Below are 19,729 nucleotides of genomic sequence, written 5' to 3'. Positions count from 1 at the left end.
CCAGGGAAGTCCCTTGGTATTGCTTTTTAATCATTTAGTACGTGTAAGTCTTGTTTTAGTTCAAATAGATGGTCATTTTCTTAAAGACTGGGACTATATCCCACAGTGGGTTGTATTTGAAGTAAGTGCTTAATATGTATTGGATTGAATTGAGATTTTAGTTGGACCCTAAAACTTTAAATGAGTTATACCTTAATCCCCATTCACTAATCTATTCAATAAGCACATATTTTAATATCTAAGCCCTGTGCTAGGAGCTGGGGACATTTCTTTCAATCTCTGAGTGCCTCTATATTTTGAGGTGTCTTTCTCCCAAAAACCTCTTTCCAGCCTTTAAAACAGCCCCGACTGACCACTGAATTACATTGGACCCAAGACCCCCCTGCAGTTAACTTTGTGTAAGTATTGTTCCATTGTTTCTGATTCTGTTTATCTCATTGGTTCACCTTCCATTTCTGTCTCTGTGATTGTGTGTGTATATGTTTATATCTCTTGTTTACTTTGGGGCTTAGCCCAGTCAGTGATGCTACGCACCCTGATCTCAGTCCATTAAAGACTGTCCGGAAGTAGCAAACCCCTGCCCCTCTTTTCCTTCAGTCCAGAGACCAGGCCATGTTTGTGTGTGTGTGTGTGTGTGTGTGTGTGTGTGTGTGTGTGTGCGCCCGCTTAGATATAAAACTATCCAATAATGTCAATGTCTCCCATGCCACCCACTATCCTAGGAATTTTGAGAACGTCTTTTGTCCCAGTCCCCACACAGGGAAGAATCTTAGCAGGTGGGAGCCAAGCAGTGATGTTTGAAGTAGCCTCATTCTTCCTCCCCACTGACATTCCTGGAATCAAAGGGTCTTTATGGAGGGTGGGGCTGGAGAAGGAGCAGTTAGTTCTGCTGTTTGGAGGGATGTCCAGGGCCCTCTGAGGAAAGACCGGACATCACTAATCCTTGTCTGCGGGGCAGTAAGTCTATGTGGTGCTGGGGCAGCTGGTTACTTTCCCTCTTTCAGGTCTCCGTGTTGCTCCTCTTCCTGTGTGACTCTCTGAGTCAGTTGGTCCCGATTTCCACATCTCTCTTTTGGTTTCAGCCCCACTCACCTGTCCTCTTCCATCAACCAACATCCTCACTGCTGGCCACCCTGGCTTCCTGGCTCCTTAGTTCCTAGCCAACTGGCCCAACCCCATCTTGCTTTGACAGTAGGGGTGGGAGGGGAGATGATGCGGGTAAGGAAAACTTCCTGGCGACATCTTCCTTTCCTTTCCCAGGCCTCGAGTCTTCAAGTGCATGCTAGGCTTCCCTTATCCGGGTCAGGATGAACCAGAGGAGGCACAAGGGAAGAAATAAAGGGGTTGATTTAAAAAGAGTAGAGAGGAGGAACAGAGGTTTGGGGGCAGAGTAGGGGAGAGGTGTACCCAGGAGCAAGGTAGCCAAAGACATTGGAGAGGAGAAAGGAGAGAGGGAGGGTCACGCCGGCTCTGACAGCCCAGCCCAGCCGAGGTCCTCGGGTTTCCTGTCTCTCCTCCCAGCTGCTGTTCCTTCCTCTCTTGTTGTGAGATTTCTCCCCAGGGCCTCTCCATGTTAAAGCGTGTGACCCCCTCCTCTGTCCGGGTCTCAGCGACTGTCCGTGGATCTCGCGCCTGGCTTTGGTCTCCAGCTCAACCTCCCGGCCAGGCCTTCTCGGTGGGCGGTGCTCCTGGCGCCCCTCCTCCTCCCAGGGCTATTGGTGGAGAGGTGTCGAGAAGGCGGTGTCTAGCCGGCCTCCGAGAGTCGGATTAGTTGTGCAGACCCCGAGGCGGGCCGGAGGCGGGTCCGGCCAGGAGGCGGGCGGGGCGGCTGGGGCCCGGCCCAGAGCTCCGGGCGGTCGCATTGTTTTCCTCCGCGGAGCCGCGGCGGGAGTGGGGTTTGCGACTGGGACCCAGGGCTCACCCGACCTGACAGCGCCCGGGAGCCCAGATCCAAGCTCCATCCAATTCAGACATTCATCACGTCTCGCTAGAGCCCCAACCACCGATTGCGAACTCGGCGCGGTGCGCGGCCGCTGCCCGCCCGCTGAGATCTCTATTCCACTGACCCGGATCTCGGAGCAAGTACCCCGGAGCAGGGCTGGGGCTGCAGGGCGTCGGGGAGGATCGGGGCGCCTAAGGCTGGGGGCAAGCTTCCGAAGTGCCAGAGGGACCCGCCTGGGAGGGTGCCAGAGCGATGTGTGCTTGGTTGACGGAGAGGGTCAGCGGAGTTGGGGTGCGTGGAGGGAAGAGGGGACCGTGGCCGAGCCCCGTCACGGGGGACTGTGGGGCGCAGGGTCTGGGCACCTCTTGCGACCCGGCTTCTCTGAGTCGCATCCCTTGGATTGGGGAGCGCGAAAGGGATTATTTGAGGCGCGCACCGTACAGAGGGTGGAAAACCTGGTCTCTTTCCTCTGCAGCAGAGAAATTAAGGCTTCGAGACCCGTGGAGAACTGGACCCTCTCGTTGCCCCTGCAGGGATGGGAAGGGGAACACGTCGTTCCAGACTTTGGTGTTACAGCTGCACCTCTGTCCTTGTGCAAGCGGGAGTCTGAGCACCTCCCAGGGGGTTGGCTTGGGCATAGAGTCGGGAATGGGGCCCCTGAGAAACACCAGTCCTAGTGCCCATATCCTTCCTTCACCCCACTCGTCCTGGGGCTTTGTTAGACCGAGGTCTCCCAAGGAGGAGAGCCCAGCTGGCGACTGCATCTCGAGCCCGCGGACCCGCTCAGCCCTGGCCCCAGGCCCGCCCTCATCGGTTCCAAGCCTCTGGCCCTGTTTCCCTGGCCTCAGAGACCCGCCTCCACTCCCCAACCCCCGCTCCCATCCCCATTCGGTCTGCGCCTGCAGGCCCCTCCAGCCCCTCCTCCCGCTAACGTGGCTCTGGGACCCGGTCCCGGCCCAGACTCTCCTACCCGCCCCTCTCGGAGCCCCAGATCCAGTGAGGGGGAGACACGTAGAGCCCCTGGCCTCAGGCCCACCTCATGCGAGGCTCTAGACACCTGGATTATCCTCGTTGGGGGCTGGGTGGGAGGGAGGGTAGGTAGCAAGCCTGGGGCTGAGAGCTAAGGGTGGGGGGGAACTGTCTTGGAGAAGGGAACGTGCCCGTTCCGTGAGGCTCCTTGGCGCGCCCCCCGCTCCTTAGAGGAAGGTGGACTGGGGCGGGCGACCAGCCCGAGGGCTTCCTGCTATTGTCCCCCGCCCAGTCTCCCCTTCTCCATCCCTTCCCCAGCCCCCGCTAGAATCTGGCTTTGACCCGGGCCACTCCCCAGAGGTGGCTGCGGGGCCAGGAGGAGACAGAAGGGCTGTTTCCTCTTCCCAGCAAGGGGAGAACCTAGGAAGGGGAGAAAGAGCTGGCCAGGCCTCCCCCATTCGCTCCAAATGGGGGGTATGAAGCAGCTGGGATTGGTCCCGGCAGGGTAAGCCTTTCCCCAAGCCAGGGGTCAGATGGGGGCCGCTCAGATGCTGCTCCCTAAAATCAGCTATGGGAAGCCCCCTTAAAGATATGTCATAGTTAAGTCTAGGGGGCCAATGCAATGGCCAACCAAGTGTTTTTAGAGGCTGGACTAATCCAGTCTAAGGTGGGGGGTAGGGTGGAGAGAGATTGGGTGGGAGGGAGTCAGGGACTGCTCTCAGGGAAGAAGGAAGGGGCTGGGGGGTGCTTGCTATCAGAGCATTTTGCCTAGAAATGAAGAGCATGCAAATGAGATGCAAATTAGCCTCTATTGTCCCCAGCTAGGGAGCTTTTGCTAAGAAGGCTGCTGGATTCTGAAGGTTTTAATGTGGGAGTGGTCGTCATGCCCTCCAAACTCTCCCAGTCACCCCTTTTCCCAAGACTGGTCCTGCAGTTCCAGGAGTTTCTGGGTAGGGGCCAGCCCCAGCCCCTGCCCTCACATCTCTGGGCATGAAGCAGCCAGCACCTTTGTAATCAGGCTCAATGTCAATGTGCCCCCCACTCCCAGGGCAGCATCTCCCCTACCCTAGCTTCATTAGACTTCTCCTGAATGTTCACATTCACTTTTATTGGATGTGGTAAGGAGGTATAGCTCAGCCTCTTCCCTCCTTCTGTCCCTTCTTCCATCAGGTCAGAGGTCTCCTATCCCCCTCAAACCCCCACAGGAGTCACCACCCCAGGTAAGGAAAGGGCAACAGCTCCTGAGGGCAGGGGATGGAAACAGGCATGGCCTGGGAGCAGAAAGAGGGTCTGACTGTTCTCCCCACTTGCCTGAGACTGAAGTTGTTTCCTGGGTGAAGATACCAGTTGCCCAGGGCAACCTGTGGGGGGGTGGGCAGGAGGGGGAGGATAGGAGACAAGCTGTGTCCCTTTCTCTTCCCCTGGGAGCACCAACATCGGAAGCATGGGGCGGGGGTGGCAGAGGGAGGCTTGGCCTTTCAGCACCAGAGGGTCTTTAGCTAGCTGACTGCTCTGCCCCTGGGGAGGGGGTCATCATTAGGTGCTCCTACCCCTTCCCCTCCTCCAGCTCTCTTGGGACCCCATCTGGTGTCAGCCTCCCCACCAGTGATGCTGGATTGGGGATGGGGTACACTTGGGTCCTGGCTCCAAGAGTGGAGTTGTTGGGGAGATGGAATGGGCTAAGCCTGGAAGCCCAGGGTCTCTTCTTTAGGCGACATGGTGGGACAGGCAACTAAGGATTAGTGAAGGATAACTGTCTGTTCACAGAAAGGAAGGAGTCTCACCCTTCCTGACCTGATTTCCCGAGCCTACTCAGCCCTTCACTTCAACTTCAGGGGAAGGCAGGAAGCTGGTGTACACCTCCCACTGTGGGTTCCAGCCAGGGTCAGCTTGGCTGTGGGAGGCTGATGGAAGCTGATGGGTGGGAAGGAGGGCTGTCTCACTGTCCCTGCCACCATATCTATCTTCTCCTGGACTTTGGGCTACAATCGCCTGGCTGTCATTGAATTATTTATATTTTCATTCCAAGGCAGTCCGAAGAGGGAAGGGAAGGGAAGGGGAGACATGTTCAGCCATATCTCCTCACCAGTATAGCCCCTTCTATGCCTGGCTCCTCATAGCGGGTGGGTCTGCTCTTCCCCACATTAAGCACATGCAGTGGTTCTTTGGAGTCAGGGAGGGAACAGGGGGCTAGGCAGGCTGGGAGGGGGCACAGTGGTCGGGCAGACAGCTGCGGCCAGAGCTAAATTTAGCCTCTGATCTGGCTTTGATGCAGATTCATTTTTGGCTAAGACAGCACCCCTCCCCCACTCCCCTCCCTACTCACTCAGCTTCTCCCTAGCAATGGGAAGGGCCCCAGAAGCGTGAGCTTAGACCAGGACAAAGACCCCTAGGCTGCCTCCCCGACTCTGTTCTTCCTCAACCCTAGACAATGATGGCTGCTTCGCAGCTGCCTCTACCAGGGCACAGCGCCTAAATTGCTCCCGGGTGCCATGGGGGTCCGTGAGGGAGGGGGGAGGCAGACATGGTGCCCTCTTCCTCCTCCCCAGTGCCAAGGAGTCACTATTTATAATTTTAAGGCTTCAGTGTCTAATTATAGCTGAGAAGAGGTTAGCAAGAGGGGGGCCACGAGGTGTCACCTACTGAATGTCCCAGGCCCAGTCAGGAGAGAGGAGAAAAGGCTGAGTGAGAAGACTGGGAGGGGGAGCAGGCGGGTCCTGTCCTTACCTGGGGTCATGCTGGCAGGCTTCGTACCAGCCAGTTTGGGCCAGTTGGACAGGGAAGGGCCTTGAGTGACAGTGACAGCTGGCTGGGACTGAGGCAGTGCCAGAGAGAGGTTTCTTCTCCCTACTGCACTGGGTCTTCTGGGGATAGACCTGGGAAAGGGTCCGCCTGCTTCAGAAGGTGGAGGAAATATGACCCCTTCCCCCACTTTTCTGTCTTCTCTTTCAGGGCCAGCATATGGGTGAGGGGGCACCCCCTGGGGCCTGAGCTGCCCCACACAGGATGCCCCGTGACCCCCGCTTCATGCCTTTGCTGCTACTGCTGTTGCTGCTCTCACTTCCCCACACCCAGGCTGCCTTTCCCCAGGACCCCCTCCCTCTGCTGACCTCTGACCTGCAAGGTGAGTGCTTGGTACCTCACCCCCTCTATATGAGCTCAGCACTCAGCCTTGGCAGGTAGACACTGAGACCCCTTGTGTGGGTGGCAAGGTGCAGGAAGGTTCTCAGTCTCAAGGAAGCTAAGAGCCTGACCAGAAAAGGGGAGAAGACAGGTAGAGTGAGCTGGCACCTCAGGTCCGTCACTTCTCATCTGTGGGCCTACTTCCTTCACTTCCGGGCAGCATTGTTCAGTGATAAAGAATGTGGACCCTCGGCCAGACCAGACCTTAGCAGGTTTGAATCCCTGCTAAGCTGCTCACTTGCTGTGTGAGCTCTTCAAGTTAGTTAACCTTTCTTTGCCTCAGTCTCCTCATCTGCAAAGTGAAGGTAGTCATAGTATTTTACCGGGAATTCCCTGGTGGTCCAATGGTTAGGACTCGGTGCTTTCACTGTGGTGGCCTGGGTTCAATCCCTGGTTGGGGAACTAAGATCCTGCAAGCCATGCAGTGCAGCCAAAAAAAAAAAAAAATACTACTAATAATAGTATTCTACCTCATAGAGTTATTTAGGGATTAAATGAGCTAATACAGGTAAAGTTCTGAGAACACTGTCTGGCACAAAATAAATGATTTATATATGTTTGCTATTATTATTAGCTACAAAATGAAGGCTTGGGACTAATTCAGTGGTTCCCAACACCTCTTACCTCCCTCTCCACCACGTTATCACTACCAAGTCTAGGTCCCACCGTGAGGGAAACCACCAGCCAACTTTTCCTGAGAAGGACCTTTATCTATTTGCAAGTTCCTATTATATATGCAGGATTTAGAGTAATTTTAAGGACGAAGGAATGGCAGTTAGGTTATTGGGAGTAACTGTTGGGGGATAGATAAGAGCAGCAAACACATGTGCCAGATGTGGTTCGAAGCACCATACGAATGTTAAATCATCTCTCTCTGAACTCTGGGGTCCCTTTGAACGCTGATGACTGTGGTTTCCATGATCAGGCCAGGTGGATGCTGGAGTTGGTCAGAGGAGGCAGAAACCTTGGAGGGCTGAGGTGGCCTGTGAAGAGCCTTGAGGGGAGGGTGCAAAGAGAGGGCTGGGAGAAATGGGGTGAGTAAATGGTCCACATGGGACAGTGCACAATGTGGGAGTGAAAGGGAATTGCTAGCCCTAAGGCAGTTCCAAGAAGGGGTTGGGCTCAATTCTGGAGTCAGACAGACCTGGATCTCAATTGGGGTGCCTGCCACTTCCAAGCTAAATCAGCTGTGCAAATTTCTTAATGGCTTTAAGCCTCAGTTTCCTCATCTGTAAGATGGGGCCACTGTTAGTACCTACCTCATAGGGTTGTTGTCTGAAGTGAGACAATGCATCTAACATGCTAACATAGTGCTTGGCAGAGGTTAAGCGCTCAGAGTTAGCTGGTATTACATTTATTAATAGCCTTATTAATAGCTTTATTAATACCTCACAACTCATCTCACATATCCATTTTATGTCCGTGGCTGGGTTTCATCTGGCTGGAGAGGGTGTTGAGGGAGTGCGTGGTATTCTGGCTGGCCCTCAGCACCCACCTCTCTGTGCCTTCTAGATATTTCCCCATTATCCTGGTTCCGGGGCCTGGAGGATGACGCTGTGGTTGCAGAACTTGGGCTGGACTTTCAGAGATTCCTGACCTTGAACCGGACCTTGCTAGTGGCTGCGCGGTAAACTGGCTGTGGCACCATTGTGGGGCTGACAGGCCTGCTGCTGGGCAGGCATGGGACCTGCATGGCCACTGCAACATCTTGCAGGGGACACATGCAGGTGTATAAGCCATGGGACATGGGCATGCTAGGACCCAGAGCACAACTGCCAAGTTGTGGAGTAAGGGGGAGGAGAGAGGGCACTGTTTGTCCCTGAGCAGCTGAACACGGGCCAGGTGGGAGGCTCAGGAGTTCAGGTGGGGATCCATGGCTTGGCTCTGATCCCTCCTTGCCTGTCTCTTCAGGGATCACGTTTTCTCCTTCGATCTTCAAGCCCAAGAAGAAGGGGAGGGGCTAGTGCCCAACAAGGTGAGGGGCTGTGTGGGAGGAGGTTGAGGCATGGAGATGAGGCTGGGAAAGGTCTAACCGGGATCAAGTGGGTAGGCAGAAGACTCCAGGAGGAGCCATAATGTGAGGTGGTTCCAGGTTGCCCCATGATTTTTCCCCTTCTACTTCTCCCGCCAGTATCTAACATGGAGGAGTCAAGACATGGAGAACTGTGCCGTGCGGGGAAAGCTGACGGTGAGGAGTGGGATGAGAATCTTGCGGGAAGGAGATGACCCTGCCTCTAGGCTCTGTCTAAGTGGCCTCCATTGTGCCCATTTCCCCTCACTTCTCTCATCTTGAGGAAAATGTACAGGAAAGGGAATTCATGATTTTTAGCTTCCTTTACACACCTCACACAAAAGGAAAGTGAGGCTCTGAGAGGCCAAAGAACTTGCCCAAGGCCACAGAACTAGGAGTAGATAGCTTAGTTGGGACTTCACCCCACACTGCTCTGCCTGGCTCAAGTGGAGCAGCCCTACTTCCTGTGACCCCCACCCCATCCCAGCCCCAGGGAGCCCTGTCACTGACCGAGAATTCTGGACTTTCTAGGACGAGTGCTACAACTACATTCGTGTTCTCGTTCCCTGGGACTCCCAGACACTCCTTGCCTGTGGAACAAACTCATTCAGCCCCGTGTGCCGCAGTTATGGGGTACAAAGGCGAGGGCGGGGCATCAGGACTGAAGTGGGAGAAGAACCCAAGCTGGGCAATCAGTTCAGTGGGGATGGACCAGCAGGGGTAGGGGAACAGGAGTGCCCAGAGGGGAGGGGTCCGGAAGGGGTGGAGCAAGGAGGCAAGGGGACATGAGGAAGTGGGCTATGGAGCCAGACTCGCAACACCCCAAGGGGTCCAAGAACCTGTTTCCTCTGCCTCCAGATAACTTCGCTGCAGCAGGAGGGTGAGGAGCTGAGCGGGCAGGCTCGATGCCCCTTTGATGCCACGCAGTCCAACGTGGCCGTCTTTGCAGGTATGCACCTGGGCATGTGAGCAGCAGGCATGTGGCCGGAGGGAACTCCCACGTTAGCCCCTTTCCTAATTTGGTCTTTCCCCCATGCTCCTGAGTGGAGGGTTAAGGTAGGGGCCAAGGTCAGGCCAAGGGAGGGATGTGGGAGGCCCAAGAAGAGCCAAGATACGGATCCCTGAGCCCTCCCCTGACCCCACCCTACCCCTCCAGAGGGCAGCCTGTATTCAGCCACAGCCGCGGATTTCCAGGCCAGTGACGCTGTGGTTTACAGAAGCCTTGGGCCTCAGCCCCCACTCCGCTCCGCCAAGTACGACTCCAAGTGGCTCCGAGGTCAGGGCGGGCCTAGGGCAGGGAGGCTGCTCTTGGGGAGGAGGTGCAGGGGGCGGTCGATGGCAGGCAGCTGGTGGTAGTGGTGAGCATGTATGCAGAGGGGAGAGGCTGTGGGGGGCCAGGAGTTTCTGAACAGGTGTAGTTTCTCTTCCGTACCTTTCCCGTCGCTCCCCCTTCAGAGCCACACTTTGTCCACGCTTTGGAGCATGGAGACCATGTCTACTTCTTCTTCCGAGAAGTCTCTGTGGAGGATGCCCGGCTGGGGAGGGTAAGGAAGTGGGCACCAGGGGTGGGTAGCTAGAGGGCTCTGCTGGATGGTGAGGAGCCAGTCATTCAGGGGAGATTAGGGGCTCCTGGCCCTAATCTCCACAACGCAATCCCCTGGACTCTGAGGCCCCCAACTTGGAGTAGCCCCCAGGCCTCTGCCCCCGCATCCTGCTAGGTCCCTCACCTTGACCCACATTGACCGACCACACCCTTCCTTTGCTGTGCCCCTAACATTTGTCTCTTGGTGCTCTAACTCACCACATTGCTCTCACCCTGCTGGCCCTGGGGCTCTCTCTCACCATTCTCCTCGTCTCCAACTCTCCCACACACAGGTACAGTTCTCCCGTGTGGCCCGTGTGTGTAAGCGTGACATGGGTGGCTCACCTCGGGCCTTGGACCGCCACTGGACATCTTTCCTGAAGCTGCGGCTCAACTGCTCTGTCCCTGGGGACTCTACCTTCTATTTTGACGTCTTACAGGCCTTGACAGGGCCTGTGAACTTGTATGGACGCTCTGCTCTCTTTGGGGTCTTCACCACCCAGACCAATAGGTTGGTACCAGACTAACCAATGTGGCCCCATCTGTCCCCTGCCCCACCAGCATCCAGGTTCCTCTCTCAGCGCCTATTGATGAGGGCAGTGAGCAGAAGCTCCATTCAAAGCCAGTTTGCTGTTCTGCCCACCGTTTTTCTCCTAGCGTGGCCCCCAGGGGCTGCCCCACCCTCTCAGGCTCCGCCCTAATACGGTATATGAAGGGGAGCTGCCATGTCTTACCTAGGAGGACCTGTGCTGTCCCTTCCAACACCTAGCCCGCATCCTTTTCTGGCTCCCTCAGCATCCCCGGCTCTGCGGTCTGTGCCTTCTACCTGGATGATATTGAGCGTGGGTTTGAGGGAAAGTTCAAGGAGCAGAGGAGTCTGGATGGGGCCTGGACCCCTGTGTCTGAGGACAGGGTCCCCTCCCCCAGGTATGCAGGGTGGGCGTGGCCTTTGTGGAGGTAGAAACAAGCAGTGTCTGCTCCCCAAATGGGATTATGAGGAGAGGGCAAGGTGTCCAAGGCCTGGGGAGGGGGCTGTAGAGGGTTGGCAGCAGGGAAGGGAAGCAGTGGTGTGAATGTCTGCGTGTAGGCGGAACAAGGGTTACCAATCATGTTTGGGAGCAGTGGGTAGGTGGTGGTCACACAGCCTAACTAAGCCCCAGCTCCCTGCCCTAAGGCTCCCTCTTCCTTTGTGTCCACCAGGCCAGGATCCTGTGCAGGAGTAGGTGTAGCTGCATTGTTCCCCTCTTCTCGAGACCTCCCTGATGATGTCCTGACCTTCATCAAGGCTCACCCTCTCCTGGACCCTGCCGTGCCACCTGCCACCCATCAACCTCTGCTTACCTTCACCAGCAGGTATGGGGCTAGAAAATGCTGACCACTGCCTTCCCCGCCTCAGCCACTCTTTCCCTGACCCCACAAGGTAAATCATATTGGTAGGAGGAAGAACCCGTGAAAGTGGAAGGGAGAGAGCTAAGAAGGAAACACTGGGCTGGGGGAAGGGCAGAGAAGGGGGTACCCAGACACATGCGCTGTCCTTGAAACACTCAAGCTTCCACTGGTCAGGTTGTCCTGACCTGAGGCCTATCCCTCCAGGGCCCTACTGACCCAGGTAGCTGTGGATGGCATGGCTGGTCCTTACAGTAATACCACAGTCCTGTTCCTTGGCTCCAACGATGGGATAGTGCTGAAGGTGCTGCCCCCATGGGGGCAATCTGGGGGCCCTGAGCCCATTCTGTTGGAAGAGATCGATGCCTACAGCCCCTCCCGGTGAGCCCTTTGTCCAGCAGGCCCCCTTGGGACGTGGAGTGGTAGATGGGGATATGGGGATGGGGTGGGGACTCCAATATTGGAAGTTGTGGGGAAGAGAGAGGGCCTTGGCGAGAAGCTGGACACTGTGTTGGGGCAGAGTAGCCCTATGAGTTGTACTCAGTTGCTTGTATGCCTCCCCCGCTTCTGTTCTTTAACTTACCCAGGGAAAAAGGAGCCTCACCTGCTCCATCTCTGATTCCTTCTGGCCTCACCCTAGGTGCAGTGGGAAGCGGGCAGCCCAAACAGCACGGCGGGTCACAGGGCTGGAGCTGGACACTGAAGGTCACAGGCTCTTTGTGGCTTTTTCTGGCTGTATCATCTACCTCCCTCTCAGTCGATGTGCCCGGCATGGGGCCTGTCGGAGGTGAGAGGGACCTGAGGTCAGGCCCTGCCTGGGTGGGCTCTGGGCCTGCAGGCACACAGGAACACAGGCATAGTGGGTGGCAGGGAAACGCAGGGGATGGTTTGGGGGTGGGTATCTCAAGCATTCTGCAGGTGGGCAGTAACCAGGGACTGGACTAGGGATTGGGGTGGATAGGATGGGAGTATCAGGCTAAGAGCCTCCTGCAGGCCAGGGTGAGAGTGGAAGAGGCAGGGGAATGGAATGTGATTAGGGTGGAGAGGGTCCCAGCCTCACATGACTCAGTTTTCCCTAGGAGCTGTCTGGCTTCTCAGGACCCATACTGTGGATGGGACAGCTCCAGAGGCTGTGTGGATATCAGGGGACCTGGTGGGTAAGTGAGAGGCTCGTGGATCTCCTGAGGAGAAAGTTCCCCACTAAGAGAGGAAGCTGAGGGCTAGGGTGGGGGATGGGGGCAAGATGTATACCTGCACTGAGCCGCCTCCATTTCCTCCTAGGATTGATGTGCATCCAGCCGGGAACCAGGAATCCATGGAGCACGATGACTGCCAAGGTAAACAGAAGCGGCAGGGGTAGCTGTAGCCATTGTTGCGCATGGCTCTGACGGCCATAGACACCATCCCAGGTGTGGGCTTTTGTCTTTCTCTCCTTCTGTGGTACAGTCATGCCCATCAGTTCTTCATGAAGCTTCCCTCTGCCCCTATCTTCACCCTCTCTCTCCCTTTTTCATAGATGGAGCTACTGGGAGTCAGTCTGGCACAGGGGATTCTGCTTATGGTGAGTTCTATTGTCCCAACTTCACCTTGCTCAGCCCACACTCACCCAAGTCTGTGCCCCATGGCAGCAGCAGACCAGCACCCTGGACACCCTGAGAGAGTCTCAAAAAAGGGTTAGCATCCTCCAAATACCTAGCATAGGACTCAGTGCTTGGCACATAATAGGGTGCTTAACAGATAGTTTTTGAACAAATAAATGAAAAAGTGCCTTGCATAGTGAGCCCTCGCCCATTTCCAGAGGAAAATGAAGGCTGCACTTCTGGACCTTTGGGCTCCAAAGGGGGTGCGGGAACCCGCTTAATGGGTATCAGAGGTGGAGAGCAGGAGCCTCACTGGCTCTGACCTGGTCTCTGTCACCAGTGCTTCTGAGTCCTGGCCCTTCCCCTGAGACCCCAAGCCCCCCCAGTGATGCCCACCCCCGGCCCCAGTCTTCCACTCTTGGAGCTCACACTCAGGGTAAGGGGGCTGGCTGGGAGGGACAGGAGTGAAGTGTGGGGCTGCTGATTCTTGAAGAATTCTAAGCCCCTCACTGATCGCTGTTTGGTGCTCACTAATAATGCCTGTTTGGAGCCTCCCCTCCCAGCCCCGCCTCCCTCAGCACGGGCAGAGTTTGGCAGTTGTTCTTGGCATGGCTACAGGGGCCAGAGCTGGGATGGGGACTCCCCAGGCCCAAGCTCTAGCTTGCGTGTGAAAGGTAGTTCGGTGGGTTGTGTGTGTTGAGGGGTCAGGGGAGGTGATTCCTAAAGAGGGTCAAAGCTGCGTTGGAGCTGAGCAGCAGCAGGAGAGAGGCTACACTTCGGAACCTGCCATCCCGCTGGCCCACCTTCCCTGAGCCTCCCTCCTCCCTCCTTCCTCTCGGTCGGCAGGCGTGCGACGGGACCTCCCGCCAGCCTCAGTCTCCCGCGCCGTCCCCATCCCACTCCTCCTGGCCTGTGTGGCCGCAGCCTTCGCCCTGGGCGCCTCGGTCTCTGGCCTCCTGGTCTCCTGCGCTTGTCGCCGCGCCCACAGACGTCGGAGCAAGGATATCGAGACTGCGGGGCTCCCGCGCCCTCTCTCCCTTCGCAGCTTGGCCCGTCTGCACGGGGCGGGCCCAGAGCCGCAGCCAACGTCCAAGGACGGAGGGGGCGCACAGACAACCCAGCTCTACACCACCTTCCTGCCTCCTCCCGAGGGCGTACCCCCGCCGGAGCTGGCTTGCCTGCCCACCCCGGAGTCCACGCCAGAGCTGCCGGTCAAGCACCTCCGCCACGCCGGGGGTCCCTGGGAGTGGAACCAGAACGGGAACAACGCCAAGGAGGGCCGGGGCCGCGCCCGGGGCGGGAACACGGCGGGCGGCCCCGCGCCGCGCGTGCTGGTGAGGCCGCCGCCGCCCGGCTGTCCCGGGCAGGCCGTGGAAGTCACCACCCTGGAGGAACTGCTGCGCTACCTGCACGGCCCGCAGCCGCCCAGGAAGGAGGTCGAGCCCCCGGCCGCCGCCCCTTTCACCTCGCGGGCGCTGCCGCCCGAGCCCGCCCCCGCCCCCACCCTCTTTGCCGGCCCCTGCCTGCTCCCCCGGGACTGTGCCACGCCTCGGAGGCTGGACGTGCCCCCGGAGGGCAAGCGCCCGGCCCCCGCCACCCGGCCTGCTCTCTCCGCCCCAGCTCCCCGGCTCGGGGTGGGCGGCAGCCGGAGGTTGCCCTTCTCCACGCACCGTGCACCCCCCGCGCTGCTCACCCGAGTACCCTCGGGAGGCCCCTCCAGGTACTCCGGGGGTGCCGGGAGACACCTCCTGTACCTGGGCCGGCCTGAGGGGCACCGGGGCCGCGCCCTGAAGAGGGTGGACGTCGAGAAGCCCCAGGTGCCCCTGAAGCCTCCCCTCGTCGGACCTTCCTCGCAGTCGGCCGTCCCTAGTGGCAACCGTTTTAACTTTTAAAGGGAGCTGCTCCAAGGCCTCAAATGGTACCCTCGAGGCCCATGCCCTCAGAGGCCGTGAGCGTGGACGCATCTCCAAGGACAGATCACTTCCCTCTCTCCTTGTTCCACACCTCCAGCCTTCCTGGACTCTGAGAGTCTCCCGGGGTCCCCGCCCGCCCCGGGTTTATTTATTGACTGCCGACTGTCTTTCCCCCGTCCTCGAGAGAGGAGTGGGAGGTGAGAAGCTCGCCCCCTCAGTGAGCCAGCTTTTCGGGGGGAACTGGCACACTCCCACTCCCCCACCTCCCTCAGCCAAGCTGCCTTAACTCGCCCCTCCGGGCCTCCACAGACTGGGCCCCGGGCGGGCCGCACGGCGGACGGACGGGGCTGCGCCACGCCCGTTGTGTAGAGTCCTCGGGCCTCCTGGGACGTGCCTCCTCCTACTGTGTAGGAGCCTCCCCTTCCCAATACAGCTGTGTCCCCGAGCCGCTGCCTGACTTTACTCGCGGAGGGGGCGGGGCGGGAGTCGGTCGGCTGCTCTGAGCCCTTTTTCTCCAGAATCTCTGCCTTCAACTTGGCCTTGAGCTCTCTCCCGAGTAATTGGGATGGCTGCGCTCCCACAGGGGTTTATCACGAAAGATTTCCTGAAGGAGGCAAGCTAAGAAATGGTGCGTGGAGATGAACCAGGGCCCAGGAGACCCCGGGTAGAATTTAGGTGGGGTTAGGGAGGGTACTCCGAGCACGTTTCTGGACCGAGATAAGAGGGACTTTTTCGTAGAATGCTCTATGGGGTGGGGGGAGGGTATTTTTGGAGAAATAAAATGAAGCTGCAGCGTAAGTGATTTAAGTTTCACATCAGGAAATCTTGTCATAAAGGGAATTTGGCTGGAAAAACCTGGGTCGCAAGAGGGGTAAGCTGCAAAAAAAACCCCAGCAAAGTACTGGTGAAGTTAGGGGTTTGCCCCAGCAGTTCCCTAAGGAGCAGTTCCCCTTCGCGGAGCCAGAGGGGTGCCGAGAAGCGTATTTTATTGCACGCATGCGTAGCCTCCTCTCGCGGACTCCCGGGCCGCACTCGAGCCCCGCGCGCCGAAGATCAGCTAGCGTGTGTCGTGAGGTTCCTCTGGCCCGGGCTGGGTGCAGATACCTGTCCGTTACTCCCGGGGGCCAATGAGAGGGACGAGCAGGACGGCCTGCCCCGCCCACTGCCTGGAGCGAAAGATCTCGCGCGGGCGGTGGCTGCTTTTGCGGATTTGGAAGTCTCGTTTTTACCGGCGCGTGGCGGGGATATCCACCGGGTTGGAGCCCTAGGCCGCCCTGCCGCTGGCGCCTCCTGGAGGCCAGACCACGCCTTGCAGCTAAGGAAGCCTCGCCAGTTCCTCTCCGGGTTTTTTGCCTAAAAGCCCTCGACAGGAATCCGCTGGCAACAGTTTGAAGAACCCTGAGATGGTTTCTAGCTCCGCCCTTTACTGCTTGTGATCCTGCCTAGTTAAAGCTCTACCCTAAGCCTCCGTTTCCTCACCTGAAAAATGGGGTTGAGAGACTCAAGTACGATAATGTACGTGAAAACCCTTTCTAAAGGAGAAAACATGGTATCTTGTGAGATGGTGGTTCCTTCAAACTCACCCTGGGCTATTATTCCTAACTTTGCGATCTGCTTCTACTCAGCAATCCGTTTCCCTTTGTATCCTTACAAACTTCGTTTATAGATTTTACCCTCAAGGTTTTTAAATGCCCTCTGAACACTTCTCACACATCGGATAGCTTGTTCCACCAAATTTGGCTGTCCTCCAGAGTCTACCCGCTTTCTGCTTGGAGCTTGTTTCACCGGGTTGGAGAGGTCCTTTAGATCTCAATTTTTTCTCACTGGATGCTTTACTTAAACTGAGATACTTTGAAATCATTGATAGTTGCTAGATAGTGGAGGAGAGAAAGGAAGAAGTAAAGAATCTTTCCAGTCACCTGACTTCATTATCCTTTTCAAACCAAGCCAGGACAAAGAAAAATTCTAAGACTGCAACCTTTCATAGCCCTCTAAGGGCCAAGTCTCACAGATACTTCAGTTCTTGCCCTGAAGGTGGTCACAAAGGGGTAAAAGATCCTCAGGTTCAAATGTAGACCCAAAAGAGAAGTACAATCGAAATTTAACAATTTACAGGTTAAAGTCCTGGTTTCAATTTAATTGTAAAGGATGTTCATTTATTAGAATTTCTAAACTATGGGACTTTCCTGGTGGTCCAGTGCTTAAAAATTCGCTTTCCAGTGCAGGGGACACTGGTATAATCCCTGGTCAGGGAACTAAGATCTCACATGCTGTGGGGCAACTAAGCCCGTGTGGCAATGGAAGATCCCACCTGCGACAACTAAGACCTGACGCAGCCAAAAATAAATAAATATTAACAAACAAAAACACTATGGCAACTTCTCTAGCCAAGAATGCCTAAGCTGGACTCTCAGAACCTTCTCAGGGCTAGTGAAAGCAACTATGTTGCAGTGAGAGCAACAGTCCTTGGACTCTGCCCCTTAATAATTTTATGGGTGACCTTGGCAATTCCACTAACCTCTCTGCGCCTCAATTTCTTTTGTAAAGTATGGAAAGAACATATGCCAACATGGGGTTTATAAAACACCATATAAATATATAGGCTTAAGTTAAGTGCTTTGTGGGAAACGGTTATTTGCCCAAAATAGACTATTAAGAATGCAATTCATTAGCACTCATCCTGAAACACCTCATCCTGACAGCAGTGAATAATAAATTAGGGATAAACTGAAAGAAATTATTATCACTATCAATACAGGGATAAACATGATCCTAACTCAGGAATCTGCTGATAGTCTTTTTAAAAAAAATACATTTATTTATTTTATTTATTTTTGGCCATGTTGGGTCTTCGTTGCTGCATGCAGGCTTTCTCTAGTTGCGGTGAGCAGGGGCTACTCTTCGTTGTGGTGCACGGGCTTCTCATTGCGGTGGCTTCTCTTATTGCTGAGCATGGGCTCTAGGCATGCGGGCTTCAGTAGTTGTGGCATGTGGGCTCAGTAGTTGTGGCTTGCGGGCTCTAGAGCGCAGGCTCGGTAGTTGTGGCACACGGGCTTAGCTGCTCCGCAGCATGTGGGATCTTTGCAGACCAGGGCTTGAACCCATGTCCCCTGCATTGGCAGGCGGATTCTTAACTACTGTGCCACCAGGGAAGCCCTGATAGTCTTTTTCTAAAATTAGGATATTAGCTCAAACTTTGTCTTTAGAAAAAACAGAATGTACCAGCAGGATAAAGTTGTCATCCTGAGGGATTTCTAAGCTGATTTCTCAGAGGTATCCTGGGAGGTTATGGAGAAACCATGGCCCCAGTAGGCAGAGTCCAACAGCTTGTATAAAGCTTTGGGGACCTGAAACACAGAAGGTTCCACAGTCACAAAGCTTGAAAAGCTGTTCAGCATCTTGGGTTCTTTGGTAGCTAAGTCATAGGGGCCTGAGCTATTATTATCTCTCAGATTTATGTCTCCTTGATGCTACTACCGCACCCTTGGGAACCACACAGGTGTGAGTCACTCTCTGTTACTTAATCCAGCAGTTGACCCTTCAGAACTGTTGACTCATAAGAATTTAAGGTCACATGTATGAGAGTAAGATTGAAGTACATGGATAAAATATGAAGTCTATGAATCCAAAAGATCACCTATCTTTACCAGGTGTATTAGGGTCCCAAGAGAAAATAGTTGACATGCTCAAAATAATGAAGGGCTCCTTTTAAAAAGTGTTGGCAAGGGATAGGTCAGTAACTGGAGGCTAGTAACAGCCTTACACCTGAAAGGACAAAGGGAGGTAATGGCTACTGAGACTTGGAAGGAGAGATTGCATTGAATGGGGCAGTGGCCTTTAATCAAAGGATACACCTAGGTCCAGGTGACCCCAAGGGAGGGAACCTGGGAAATCAATACACTGATTTCAGTCTTTTGTCTCCATCCAGTCTCCTGCCCAGAGCTCCCTACTGCCTGAATCCAACTGGAAGCCAAAGCACAGGGAACCCGTTGATGAAATTCATACAGGTTAGCCTCCCAGGATAGAGAACGAGATACAGTAAGGAGGAAAGTGATCTAAAGGAAAGACAGAACAATCCAGCACACCTAGAGATGAAGACCCCATCCATTTCCTGCAAGAGAGGTTATCTTTGACTCTCCTTGCTCAAGTATTGCTGACCAGCAGCTTTATGGAGATGCCTCCTGAATTAGTTTTGGAGCAAAACTTACTTTGGGGATTTTGCTAGAAAGGCTGCTTGGAGAATTTACTTCTCTCCAGTTTCTTAACTGCAATTTGAGATGAATTAAGCTGCCCAAAGTCAAGTGAGACGGTATTGTGACTAAAGGATAAACTACAGAGGAAAAAACACTACTAACTCTATGTAGAAACTGTAGTTTTAGAAAGAAAAAAATTTTTTTAAGCTGAGGGACTTGGGGCAAAGTCACAGCCTGTTTTTTAATATCTACATAATGAAGATAATACACACCTTGCAAGATAGGTATGTTTGTGTGCATGCAAAGTTCCTAGCTCATTGACGGACACGTAGCACAAACTAAAAGCATGTTATTATTTATGATATTGGCCTCTCTCTAAAATATCGTTTTACTTTACAGTAAGAACTTTCTTAAACTTTAGGACTGTTTATGGTAGCAGAGTGCAGCCCCACACCTGGCTCAGGGGTCCCCTATAGTCTAAACTTACTGTTAGCTATCAGACATCTTGCAGAAACTCCTACATAGGTATAATTATCACTAGGCTGCTCCCACTTCAACCTTCTCTTGTATTTTCTACCTACTGCTCTTGGAGTAGAGGGCTCACTTTCACAGAGAGAGAAAATCTTAGGCAAGTTGCCCTAGTTCATGGTTTTTTCCATCATTTAAGAATATTTACCCTTCAGAGAACTCTAGGTTCCTATCTCTCCAATTCCCTTCCAACTTTCCCATATGCCTGATGATTTTTCTCACTAGGATTTTTTTTTTATTTTTGGCTGCACTGGGTCTTTGTTGCCGCATGCGGGCTTTCTCTAGTTGTGGTGAGCGGGGGCTACTCTTCGTTGCGGTGAGCGGGCTTCTCATTGAGGTGGCTTCTTTTGTTGTGGAGCACGGGCTCTAGGCGCACAGGTTTCAGTAGTTGTGGCACGTGGGCTCAGTAGTTGTGGCTCCTGGGCTCTAGAGCGCAGGCTCA

General features: G+C 54.9%; 2 protein-coding genes across 14 annotated transcripts in view; one reads left to right on the top strand and one right to left on the bottom strand.

Moving 5' to 3' along the window:
* Positions 1 to 1,816: 1,816 nt before the first annotated feature.
* Positions 1,817 to 14,683, top strand: SEMA6C (semaphorin 6C). 12 transcript variants are annotated; one of them, XM_067727689.1, is made up of 20 exons: positions 1,819 to 2,078; positions 4,082 to 4,131; positions 5,864 to 6,035; positions 7,607 to 7,721; positions 8,006 to 8,069; positions 8,226 to 8,282; positions 8,637 to 8,738; positions 8,964 to 9,054; positions 9,262 to 9,381; positions 9,561 to 9,649; positions 9,981 to 10,198; positions 10,483 to 10,614; positions 10,888 to 11,040; positions 11,281 to 11,454; positions 11,714 to 11,860; positions 12,153 to 12,230; positions 12,355 to 12,410; positions 12,590 to 12,634; positions 12,994 to 13,089; positions 13,500 to 14,683. In XM_067727689.1, exons 3-20 carry the CDS (start codon positions 5,918 to 5,920, stop codon positions 14,543 to 14,545), a joined length of 2,901 nt encoding a protein of 966 aa, XP_067583790.1. In that variant the 5' UTR covers positions 1,819 to 2,078; positions 4,082 to 4,131; positions 5,864 to 5,917; the 3' UTR covers positions 14,546 to 14,683. The 12 variants fall into 12 exon arrangements, with proteins under 12 accessions (XP_067583799.1, XP_067583800.1, XP_067583798.1 ...); XM_067727691.1 differs by having other exon boundaries at positions 2,418 to 4,131; XM_067727693.1 differs by having other exon boundaries at positions 1,819 to 2,082.
* Positions 14,684 to 16,422: 1,739 nt separating this feature from the next.
* Positions 16,423 to 19,729, bottom strand: part of GABPB2 (GA binding protein transcription factor subunit beta 2) — a 33,607-nt gene continuing 30,300 nt past the window's right edge. Inside the window, exon 11 of one of the 2 annotated variants that reach the window (XM_067727712.1) lies at positions 16,423 to 17,913. Coding sequence is in view for 1 of the 2 variants with exons in the window: in XM_067727711.1 (XP_067583812.1) it covers positions 17,821 to 17,913 (93 nt within the window). In the remaining variant the exon portion in view is untranslated. The remainder of the gene's footprint in view (positions 17,914 to 19,729) is intronic. The other variant, XM_067727711.1, reaches the window with a different exon arrangement.

This window comes from Pseudorca crassidens, chromosome 2, assembly GCF_039906515.1.
Source record: "Pseudorca crassidens isolate mPseCra1 chromosome 2, mPseCra1.hap1, whole genome shotgun sequence".
Lineage (NCBI taxonomy): Eukaryota > Metazoa > Chordata > Mammalia > Artiodactyla > Delphinidae > Pseudorca > Pseudorca crassidens.
This window is presented reverse-complemented; position numbering and strand designations above follow the sequence as displayed.

Excerpts from the sequence above, each read along its gene's own strand:
- SEMA6C (XM_067727689.1), top strand. The coding sequence starts at position 5,918 with ATGCCCCGTGACCCCCGCTTCATGCCTTTGCTGCTACTGCTGTTGCTG. Across the intron at positions 9,650-9,980 it reads AGGATGCCCGGCTGGGGAGG|GTACAGTTCTCCCGTGTGGC; the intron begins GTAAGGAAGTGG and ends TCCCACACACAG. Across the intron at positions 10,615-10,887 it reads GACAGGGTCCCCTCCCCCAG|GCCAGGATCCTGTGCAGGAG; the intron begins GTATGCAGGGTG and ends TGTGTCCACCAG.